General features: G+C 44.3%; 1 protein-coding gene across 1 annotated transcript; it reads left to right on the top strand.

The window, feature by feature from the left end:
• Positions 1-7,143: 7,143 nt before the first annotated feature.
• Positions 7,144-10,981, top strand: LOC124692179 (protein CfxQ homolog). The gene is made up of 7 exons (XM_047225502.1): positions 7,144-7,302; positions 8,508-8,618; positions 8,706-8,804; positions 8,899-9,009; positions 9,109-9,409; positions 9,799-9,938; positions 10,245-10,981. Exons 1-7 carry the CDS (start codon positions 7,159-7,161, stop codon positions 10,794-10,796), a joined length of 1,458 nt encoding a protein of 485 aa, XP_047081458.1. The 5' UTR covers positions 7,144-7,158; the 3' UTR covers positions 10,797-10,981.
• The last annotated feature ends 1,005 nt before the right edge of the window (positions 10,982-11,986 follow it).

Below are 11,986 nucleotides of genomic sequence, written 5' to 3'. Positions count from 1 at the left end.
GACAAAGTACATAGACCGCCATCCAACCGCATCTATGCCTAAAAAGTCCACCTTCGGGTTATCGTCCGAACCCCTTCCAGTATTAAGTTGCAAAGCAACAGTACAATTGCATTAAGTATGGTGCGTAATGTAATCAACAACTACATCCTCGGACATAGCGCCAATGTTTTATCCCTAGTGGCAACAAGCACAACACAACCTTAGAACTTTCTCATCACTGTCCCGTGTGTCAATGCAGGCATGAACCCACTATCGAGCATAAATACTCCCTCTTGGAGTTAAGAGCAAAAACTTGGCCGAGCCTCTACTAGTAACGGAGAGCATGCAAGATCATAAACAACACATATGCAATAACTTGATAATTAACATAACATGGTATTCTCTATCCATCGGATCCCGACAAACACAACATAGAGTATTACAGTATAGATGATCTTGATCATGTTAGGCAGCTCACAAGATCCAACAATGAAGCACAATGAGGAGAAGACAACCATCTAGCTACCGCTATGGACCCATAGTCCGGGGTGAACTACTCACTCATCACTCCGGAGGCGACCATGGCGGTGTAGAGTCCTCCGGAGATGAATCCCTCTCCGGCAGGGTGCCGGAGGAGATCTCCGTAATCCCCGAGATGGGATCGGCGGCGGCGGCGTCTCCGGAAGGTTTTCCGTATCGTGGTTTTTCGCCTCGGGGGTTTCGCGACGGAGGCTTTAAGTAGGCGGAAGGGCAGAGTCGGGGGCCGACGAGGGGCCCACACCACGGGCGGCGCGGCCCCTTGGCCGCGCCGCCTTGTGGTTTGGCCACCTCGTGGCCCCACTTCGTATGCTCTTCGGTCTTCCGGAAGGTTCGTGGCGAAATAGGCCCCGGGTCTTTGTTTCGTCCAATTCCGAGAATATTTCGTTACTAGGATTTCTCGAAACCAAAAAACAGCAGAAACCAAGCAAGCGGCACTTCGGCATCTTGTTAATAGGTTAGTTCCAGAAAATGCACGAATATGACATAAAGTGTGCATAAAACATGTATGTATCATCAATAATATGGCATAGAACATAAGAAATTATCGATACGTCGGAGACGTATCAGACGTCGACACTGCATCATCTATTTGGGGGAGCTGTCCCCACACCGGCGCCCCCAAACCGACGGTACCGATAGTTGTTTTGAATTAAAATCGCAAATAAAAGTACTCCTATATAAAATCGAATAAAGAGAAGAAACATTTCACAAACTAATACATAGTTTGAACCATGGTTGACACAAATATAAAACATTGAAAAATAATGAAACCTAACTAGTGTTAGCATCACATGTTTCGTGTATTCGCTGCCAAGAAAGAACACTCTAAGACACTCCCAGTCGCCCAAACTGGAAAATCCAGCTGGTGACGGTGCCCCTGTTGGTTCTTTCTAGGAGAACATCCAAAAACATGTGTGCCTATTTTCGCTGCGAAGAAACAACACTCGGTCGTCGTCCTCGTCGGCGCTGTCGCCGTGGTAGTGACGGCGGCAGCGCGTCTCGTCGAACACCTTGACGCTCATGTACCCCTCGCTAAGGTAGGAGAACATGAGCATGAAGCCGGCTTCGAGGTGATGGTAGCACGCGAACTTCTCCCAGCCGATGTGGAGGTACATCTTGCCGCGCGTGTCGTAGATCACGTCCACAATCTACCGGGAGCAGCCGCAAGAAGCCTCCCGCAGATGCAGCGAGCCCGGCTGGTTGCTGGCGACGAAGTCGGCGAACGTGTCCGACAGCCTCTGGATGCCGTGTGGGTCGCCCTTGAGGACGACGACGAACTCGAACAACACTTGCCGCTCCTCCTCCTGCAGATCCGACGATGAAGACGACGGCGTCGCAGGCGACGGCGAGCGTGCAGCTCTGCCGCGACCACGACCACGACCACGACCTCGGCCTCGACCAGACATGGCGTCGTCTCTTCAGATGGTGGCGGCTAGGGTTGGGGAGAGAGGCGCTAGGGTTTGTGTGGGAGGAACGATGCGAGAGCGCCCTTTTTATAGGCCGGAGGGAGGCGGGGGAGCGGTGGCGCTCATTAACGCCGGCACAGAGAGCTAGGCGCGACGGGACGGTTCACTGTGCGTCTGCGGAAACTGCACCGCCGCTGCGCGCCAATAACTCCCGTCGCGAGGTAGGCTACGGTTAGGTTAAAACTGAATGTGCCGCTGACACGTCGGCCCCGCCACTCCCCGCTGGCATCGACTTTTGGGATGTGGCGGCTCCCACGCCCAATATTTTCAGCCTCGCGAGGCGCCGGCGCGCCCGATTCGCGCCCTTGGCCAAGGAACCGGCACAAGGTTGCCGACGTTTCTATTGAGCTCGAAAAATCGCCGGCACTGTTTGAAGCGCGATGGTGTGAGCCCATTTTCACTTCCGATCTACAAATCGCTATCGAAGCCGCTAGGAAGGCGCCGGTGAAGATGCTCTAAAGCCCGTGTTGCCGAATGGTGTACAGCCAGCCAAACAGTTTGCGCAAATATAACAGCTGTCTAAGGACTACTACGAGCAAAAGCAAGCAGCGCCCACTCCGGTGAGCTCACTGCCAGTGCCAGATGCGAGGAATGGGGGCGGGCAAGTTGCAAGGCGAAAAACAGCTGTGCGACGCGGTGCCGCACGCACGTGCCCGCCGACAACAATGAAGGCATTCCCATGCCACGCTCTGTACTGGTCCTCACGAATCCAAGTGAAAACCATGTACTACACTCCTACTCGTACTGCAATATTATCCGGAAGACTCGTAACAAGGCGATTTACACAAAAATAACCCAAAAGTGAAAGTAAAGCACAGACTGACCCTCCGGCGAAATTATTTCACCCATCTAACCCTTTTGTGTGGCGTCCCTCGCATGGGCGCCACACATGGCAGTGTGGCGCCCGTGTGCCTGCGGCGCCACTCTCCCAGCCGACGTGGCGCCCTTGACGCTGAGCTGGTGCGTCGATCCGACGTGGCAGCATGTGTGCGCGCCCTTGGGAGGCGCCACACTACTCTATTTATATAATTTCTGTCTAGAGATAATAGAAGACTGTGGTAGCTCAATCGGATGAAGCCTTTGCTTCCCCATCCCAGGTCATGTGTTCAAATCTCCACACCACCTGAATTTATTTTTATTTTTAAAAATTATGCTAGACATTGTAGTATTGTAGTATGTTTACAACACTAGTAAGTATGCACGTGCGTTTTTGTCTAAATGCAAATTGGTCTCATTAGTTGAATCGTCCATATAAAAATAGTGTGTTCTGTATTCGAGTCACCTCTCTTATTCTTCCTCCTTACTTCAGTAATGCAGGTAGTGACTCTAGGCGGAACATCGGGTGCTGACTCTACAGCCAAAAGCCTAAGCCCAAAAGTGTTGGACGATCCATGAATTATATTCAACAACAATAATATAACAAATCAGGAATATTGGTTACACGCTCTTATTCATCATCATCACCATGATATACAAAAACAAATCTAAATACTGCTTATCCATTTTATTCCCCGCAACAAAATATATTCTACATCCTTTGCATGTATTCTAACTTTCTAAGCACTCGGTGTAATGTACATGATGATATAATGAATAATAAGATCGACAGATGTTCCTATTATATATACTGGAACGAAATTCTTCAGCTAAAAAGTTAGCATATATGTAACTGAATTTCTCAGCAATAAACAATTGATCGACTGCAGTAAAAATACCATATGTAAGAATGTATCATGTAGAAAGTGCCAAGTAGTCTCTTAGAAATTCAGATCACAAAAAATTCAGATCGCACGCCTGGCGAATGAGGTTTTGATCACTCTTTAGTCCCAACCGAACAGTGGCATGGTAGAAATGTATATTTTCTTAGCCAAGTACTCAGTTGTGATTTCATGTTGAGCAGGCCTAGAAACCACCACTTACTCCCAACTTTATGTTCGATCAACATGTTATGAGTATGGTCCTCCAAATTATTTTTATCATGATTTTCATGCACAGTTGGTACTATGTAGAAAATATAGTATCCATATTTTGATGAGTTTACTTGCTCTTGCAGGCTATAAATTCATCTAGTCCTCAGTTCCTTCGAAGACTTGATGCACGGAGCTTGAGGAGAGTTCGCATTAATGAGCAAATTGTGCAGCTAGTACCGAATGCTGAGGTCACAAAGTGTTCTTATTTAATTTACCAGCATTTGGTCACATTTTTTTCACCTGTATAATTGTACTTTGAATCTACAATTTTCTCAAAAGAAGTTTTTGTGAATTAACAATTTTCTAAATTTATTTACTTGAGCTCTTGTATTGTCTAGTCTGTAGAATTGCTCATTATTAATTTTACACAAGAATACTTCGAGATGTTGTTTTTCACCTCAAATTTTGTTTATTAACAATTCATCTGTCAATTGTTATGATGCGTACGTTCCAAGTTCTGTTGCGATGCATAAAACTATGGGCTAGGAGGCGAGGACTTCATTGCCATGTATGTGGTATAATAATGTGCGCTACTGATTGTGATTCAGTCAGTAACCTGGTCTAACCGTTTCATGTCTTATGCCATTTTTCAGCTGCTTGGTTTCTTTGCTGGGATTCATTTGGCGATTCTTGCAGCATATGTTTGTCAGAAATATCCTAATGCCTCTGTCAATGGTTTGTTCACCATGTTCTTTGAGATATTTGCTAACTGGCCTTGGCAAATTCCAGTGAGACCTGCATGGTCAGCCATTTAAATGTAGGCGTCCGGATGGGTGTTTAATGCCCATAGTGATGCCTTGTACTCCACCGGAGCTCTGTGTGTCTAATATGACAGAAGGTACCTTCGGGAAGATCGAGAGAGGAGCTTATGCGTGGTTATACTTTGACAAAGGTCGGTAAGTGTAGATAGTTTCACTTATAGTTGCGATCTTCCCTGCCTTTTGAAGTTTGGTGGTGGTCGAGATTCCAAAGTGGGCGCCTTTTTTTTTCCTTCATGTGATCTGGAGGTTTTGTAAAATTATTTTAAAGGCGGTTTCATCTAGAACACTATATGCTATAGATATTTAGTCATTTATTGTGACCGTTGCTGATATGTAAGCGAGGTTTGTCAGCTTGCTTATGCTTGCATAAAGTAAATCTTTTTCTGCATGACTGTACCTCGTGATCACCGTGGTGCTAGCTGTTTTGTAGAGTATTTTATTCAGTTTGCAAGCAAGAGATGATAAAAAAAAACTCTACAAAACAGTACGAGGCTAGATTTCATGTATTAAACATACTACAATACTACAATGTCTAGCATAATTTTTAAAAATAAAAATAAATTCAGGTGGTGTGGAGATTTGAACACATGACTCGGGATGGGGAAGCAAAGGCTTCATCCGATTGAGCTACCACAGTCTTCTATTATCTCTAGACAGAAATTATATAAATAGAGTAGTGTGGCGCCCCTCCCACGGGCGCCACACATGCTGCCACGTCGGATCGACGCACCGGCTCGGCGTCAAGGGCGCCACGTCGGCTGGGAGAGTGGCGCCGCAGGCACGGGCGCCACACTGCCATGTGTGGCGTCCATGGGAGGGGCGCCACACAAAAGGGTTAGATGGGTGAAATAATTTCGCCGGAGGGTCAGTCTGTGCTTTTTCTTCACTTTTGGGTTATTTTTGTGTAAATCGCCTTGTAACAACTGCAAGAACAAAAAACACCTGTCCTGTGTGGTCCATTCTCCATTCTCTCTTCAATCTATGCCAAGCACTCCATCCATTTCAATAGATATAAGGCTTATATTTTTTCAAGTCAAGTAAGCAAAACTCCACCAAATTTGAAGAAAAAATATCAATAACCATAATCCTATGTAGATATCATAAGAAAATATAGCTTATGATGGTATCCGATGATATTATTTTTGTATTTTACATGTTAATGATATTTAAAAAAAACTAGGTTAAACTTTACCTAGTTCGACTCCGACAGTGGCGAAGCTAGAGCACATCTTTATTGGGTTCAACTCTAATGCTACAGGTATAATCTTCCACTAAAAGTCAATGAAACGATCAATTAGTGAAGGATTTGCAAAAATTATTGGGCTCATTTGCACCCAATCACTATGTAGCAGCTCCGCCGCTACCGTCGGGAGAGCGTTTCTAGAGCTTTCACTAAACAATTTTCTTGTATAAAAATATGCCATCATAGGCTAACCTTGGTTGGTCTCTTTGTTCTACCGAAGGTAAAGTAAAAAAACACGAGTGCCCATTTTCCTTTGAGGACACTATTTATTCATTTGACTGACATGAATGAAACATAGGAGAAATAGAATAATTTCTCTTTTGGTTAGGTTCCAAAGAAAAAAAGAAGGAATTTTGCAATTCACTCAAATCTTACATTCCTATGTGCAAAGAAGGAGGTAGAGTCCATAAAGGCCACAAATCCTTGGTAAGGATATAATCTTACTTTTGCATATATTTTAATCCCGATTTGGCCTTTTTTGCGAATCAAACACCAAATTTCACAAATTACAACATGTTCAAAATCCACATTCTTTTCGTATGTAATCATATCATATTCTTCTTGCGTTTTCCTATTCCTATGTTGTTGAAATCTTGTAAATCAAAGAGGCCTTGAAAGGGTGTCTATATATTATTGTGATGATACCCTGCACTGAGTACTGCTCATGACTATGGCGATCAGATGATTTTATCGAACAAACACAATATCTCATTTGTCCTTAGAATTGCCAAAGAATCCACTTAAACCTTATTTTTAAATTCTTGTTCGCAAAGAACGGGGTAGGTGCCATAAGTGCATGGTAATAATGATACAATTAGGGAGTCAAATAAATTCAACCATTACCTTCTTTTTTTTGCCAAATTTCAATGTGCTTTCTTTTAGATGCAAATTTCAGTAAGCTTGACGTGCGGTGAAAATGCAAGGAAAAAACAGAATTTTCTCTTCAACTAACAAAACAAATGTTCCGGGATACATGCCAAGAATAAAGCAGGTGACGACTAAAATAAAACCAAAAAATAAAACAAGGAGAAGGAAGAATTTTTAAGAGGGCAAGGAAGAGAGGAGGATTGGTCCCCGTCGGCCCGCCCGCCCGTCCTCCTCCCCTCGCTCCCTCCTCGACGGCTCCTCCTCACACCACACACAGCCACACACGGAGGGGGCACGGGGAAGGGGAGGGAAGGCGGCAGCAGCAGCAGCAGATGCCGGTGCCGGGCAGCCAGAACGGGCGGCCGAGGCCGGCCAAGGCCGAGACCATCCACGGCCTCGTGCGCGCCGGCGACCTCGCGGGCGTCCAGCGGAAGCTGCGGGAGAACCCCGCCCTCCTCAACGACAAGAACCCTGTGGTCCGTGCTTCTTGCGCTCCCCCATCCTCTCGTCCCGCCTCTCTTTCTTTAGCTTCAGAATGCGCGCAGGATCTTTGCTCGTTCTTGGCACATGCAGTGTGGAGTGCGCGAACAAGATTCGTCAGAAAAAAAGTGGCCTCTGTCGGTGTTATTTTGATCCGATTGTGTGGCTGGGGCGTGTTCTATCGATCTCGCTCTTGGATATCGTCCTGCGTTAGCTGTTTGTAACAATTCGAGTTTCTGCTAGTACTTTTTTGGATTTTGGCACAGTTAACCTGCATCGCCACCTTGTCTGCTTGCTTGCTCCTCTTGGCATAGTTCGTGTCCTTCGTCGCTGTCTCTTTCTTGCATTTTGGAGTATGGATACAAGTTCCTTTCCGGAACCAAGAAAGCCAAACAATGATAGTTTCTGAATTTTGCTTCGATCCCTTTCTAAATGGATCGTGGCCATCTAAGACGGGTCGCTTTCCTCTGTACATTATGGCATTGCTTTGGTGAACTGACTACATTTGGATATCCTGTCCTGTACCCTGTTACAAGAGCCTTGATATATGCACGCGCCTGGCTTAATTCGCACAACAAATTAGCAAGGGATCTTATCATCCATTGCTGTAACTACACCTGCGAAATAATTTGAACCAAAGTTCGCTTACAAAGGTATAACCTTTAGCTCCCCGGGGCTAAGCTGCTTCACACCACTGATAGACTACTTAATTAAGATTCCATTTCAAAGGCGCTACTTTGTTTCGCAAGCCTTTGTCATTGTCAGTCAACTAAGGTTGGCCCTCGGCCCCCTGCGAATCCGTAAATCAGAGAGCATCCCAATTCGACCAAAGCAAAATGTCTGTCTAATTCATGTCATATGTATTTTCTTACTGATCTTCTTGCTGGTCAAAAGGATGTTGCCATGTGCAAATTCGCCGAAACGTCATTGCAGTCTTTTTCCATTTGCATCTCAAAAAAGAGAACTGGCAGCATATAGTAAAATTTACAAATGTTCATTTTACAAATGCCATATCTTCCACGGACCAAATATGCAGCTTTTACAAACTTACTTACTGCAGATAATGTGAATTACAGAGTTGAGTTGCATGGAATTTGACTAGTTCCCAAACAACTGTGGCTATAACTTATTTGTATATGCCATGGGTAATGTTGTCCGCAAACTGTGTATCTCGCTTACATTTTCCTGACGTACTATGCAGATGTGCCAAACGCCACTTCATGTCGCAGCTGGATACAATAATACTGATATAGTCAAATTCCTGCTTAACTGGAAAGGTGCAGATACAGTTGAGTTGGAGGCAAAGAACATGGTAATTGAAGTACCATATTTTCTCCTCTGTCCACTTGTCTTAAGTTTTGAGATTAACATATAAATTACCGATTCCATTGTTCTTCAGTACGGAGAGACACCCCTGCATATGGCAGTCAAAAATAGTTCTTGTGAATCAGCAAAGTTGCTACTTGAACGTGGTGTGCATACAGGAGCCAAAGCAAATGTAAGATCTATCCATTCAGTTTCTATTTTCTCTTCTAGGCCACCTTATTTGGGTACATTCAGACATTGAATATGTTTAACTCGTATTGTTGCAGAATGGCATGTCACCATTGCATTTAGCTGTCTGGCATGCACTTCAAACTGGAGATTGCAGCACCGTCAGTGTGTTGCTAAGCTACGATGTGGATTGCTATGCTAAAGATGATGTACATTACACTTGATTCATAATAATCGTCCAATTGATTTCAGTACAAGTAAATTAGATCCTCCATAGTAAACATGGTTCTATTATATGTTGCCACCAGGAAGGCAAAATCCCCTTAAATCATATCCCAGGAGGAGCTGGCAATGAGAAGCTGCTGCAGCTCCTCACTCGCCACATGGAAGAACAAAGGAAACGAAAAGCCCTCACGGCATGCCATGAACGACAGGCAATGGTGGAGTTTGAAGAAGCAATATCACAAATCGTGGGATTGCAAGAGCTCAAAATGCAATTACGTCGATGGGCCAGAGGAATGCTTTTTGATGAGAAGCGACGAGCTATGGGCTTAGGGATCGCTACCAGAAGAGCACCTCATATGGCATTTCTTGGCAATCCTGGAACAGGTAATGATCTTCAGTTTTAAGCATGATTTATCATTATGGTATATTTTTTTGACCGGGCATTATGGTATTCTTTGTTATAATGTTACCTTTGATGTATTGGGTTGGTTAGGTACATTTGATTTAGAATAGCTATGCTTAGTGAACTTCTTGTAGGGCATCTACTTTAAATGCGAGCTCAAAGGACTATTCCTGAAGCTTGGATAAACATGCTTTAAAACCCTACGGGCCTCAGAAATGTAACCATTACTGTAGTGCCATGATACATTTTACAAATACAATACACAGGGCTGCACCATGCAAGTGTTTTTACCTTTTGACATAGGTGCCAAAGCCATCAATACTAACTAGTCACTAACTAATCACTGTATGATATTGAACCTGTAATGTAGGTAAAACAATGGTTGCTCGGATTCTTGGAAAGCTTCTTCATATGGTTGGGATTCTCCCTACTGATAAAGTTACTGAAGTTCAGCGAACTGATCTTGTTGGAGAATTTGTGGGGCATACTGGACCAAAGACGAGACGGAAGGTATCCATATTTTCTCTCAAGTTTTGACATTCTACTGTTCCTACCTTTGGGTGCACAAGATTCTAGTGCTTGATTTGGATGTAGTAGCATTGCAAGTTCAAAATGTCTTTTGGGGTCTTGCTAGTGATTTTTACCTGTTTCTGCACCACTTGTTTTCTCCTAATAGAGGCGCTTAGTTCTTCAACACTTATGTTTGCTTTTGGCATTGAAGATAATAGGCCTTTTCCCTCCCTAAGAGTTATGGTTCCTAGTGTGTTTTCTCTCTGCATAATTCATTGTCATCATAAATGTGCATATATTCTACAGATAAAAGATGCCGAGGGGGGAATTCTGTTTGTGGATGAAGCATACAGGTTGATACCAACACAAAAATCTGATGATAAGGATTATGGTCTGGAGGCCTTGGAGGAGATAATGTCTGTAATGGACAGCGGCAAACTAGTTGTCATATTTGCAGGGTACTGTGAGCCAATGAAGCGTGTCATCTCCTCGAACGACGGTTTCTGCAGGAGGGTCACCAAGTTCTTCGACTTTGATGATTTCACCACGACGGAACTAGCCGAGATCATGCACCTGAAGATGAACACACAAAGCAACACCAGTCCGCTCTGCGGGTTCAAGCTGCACCCGGGCTGCAGTGTCGAGGCTGTCGGGGAGCTTATTGCCAAGGAGACCACTGAGGAGAGGCGTAAGCAAATGAACGGGGGGCTGGTGGACACACTGCTCATCAACGCACGTGAAAATCTGGATCTCCGTCTTGATTTCAGCTGCGACGATGCCGAGACGATGATCACGATCATGCTGGAAGACCTGGAGGCAGGCCTCAGGCAGATCTCGAGGCAGCGGCAGCTGCGGTGACCTGCAAATCCGGAACATTCTTTTCGTGATAAAATGAACGGGTTGTAGCAATAGACCAAGTTACCGGCTCAGTTGTTTTGGTAGAAGTAACAGGATGTGAGTTCATGATTATATTCTCAGTGAGGTATATAGAACATGTATGTAAACATTCTTTGCACAATGAAACAGTTTCTTGATGCCAGAAATCGATCCTTGAATCTTCTGCACTAGTATATATATTGTTTCAATTCCTGAGCAGAATTTGATCTCTGGCTAAGCTGGAGGAAGCTCTAAAGAGAGACAACTGAAAAAAAAAAAAGCATAGGAAACTGACTGTCACATGGCAAATGACCAAACGGAATCTTGCTTACTTCCACAGGCAGTCATGCATAAGAACAAATGCACAAGCCTTGCATGTGATGACTTTCACTTTATGAAAACGACAGGATCATGCACATGCAATGTGCTGTTATGAGTTGGTCGTCTATATTGCCACCACAAGAAGTAGACCCAATTTCCAAAATCTACATGGTCGCCACAACAAAGGATGGCACATTTATCATACTCCGCTACTCATTTGTTATTTCACTTTTTTGTTATGAGTTGGAGTCCGCTACCCAATTTCCAAAATCTGGCTAAGCTGGAGTACTTGCAATGTTATGAGTTGGTCGACTTGTGTTAATTGCGGCAAGATTCACCAAGTCCGCTACTCATTTGTCAGGTTGGATGCCACAACAAAGGATGGCACATTTATCATACTCCGCTACTCATTTGTTATTTCACTTTTTTGTTATGAGTTGGAGTCCGCTACCCAATTTCCAAAATCTGGCTAAGCTGGAGTACTTGCAATGTTATGAGTTGGTCGACTTGTGTTAATTGCGGCAAGATTCACCAAGTCCGCTACTCATTTGTCAGGTTGGATCGCATCGCTGACAAACTGGGTGCTACTTATTTGTCAGGTTGGATCTCATCGCTGATAAACTTGGCGTCGCCAAATTTTTTTGCACACATGGTCCAGCCCCAATCAAGTTTGGGTCAAGTTTGTCGTCCGATGTACAGTATGTCCTAGGAAATGTATTTTTGCACACAATTTACAGAAGAAACTCATAAACGAGAACATTCTTTTAAAATAAAGGTGGCGACCTCCAGCCAGTGCATTGAGGAATGCGCAAACATACACACACACAAATGGGAAGACTATTCATCCATTT

Source organism: Lolium rigidum, chromosome 2, assembly GCF_022539505.1.
Source record: "Lolium rigidum isolate FL_2022 chromosome 2, APGP_CSIRO_Lrig_0.1, whole genome shotgun sequence".
In the NCBI taxonomy this organism is placed as follows: Eukaryota; Viridiplantae; Streptophyta; class Magnoliopsida; order Poales; family Poaceae; genus Lolium; species Lolium rigidum.
This window is presented reverse-complemented; position numbering and strand designations above follow the sequence as displayed.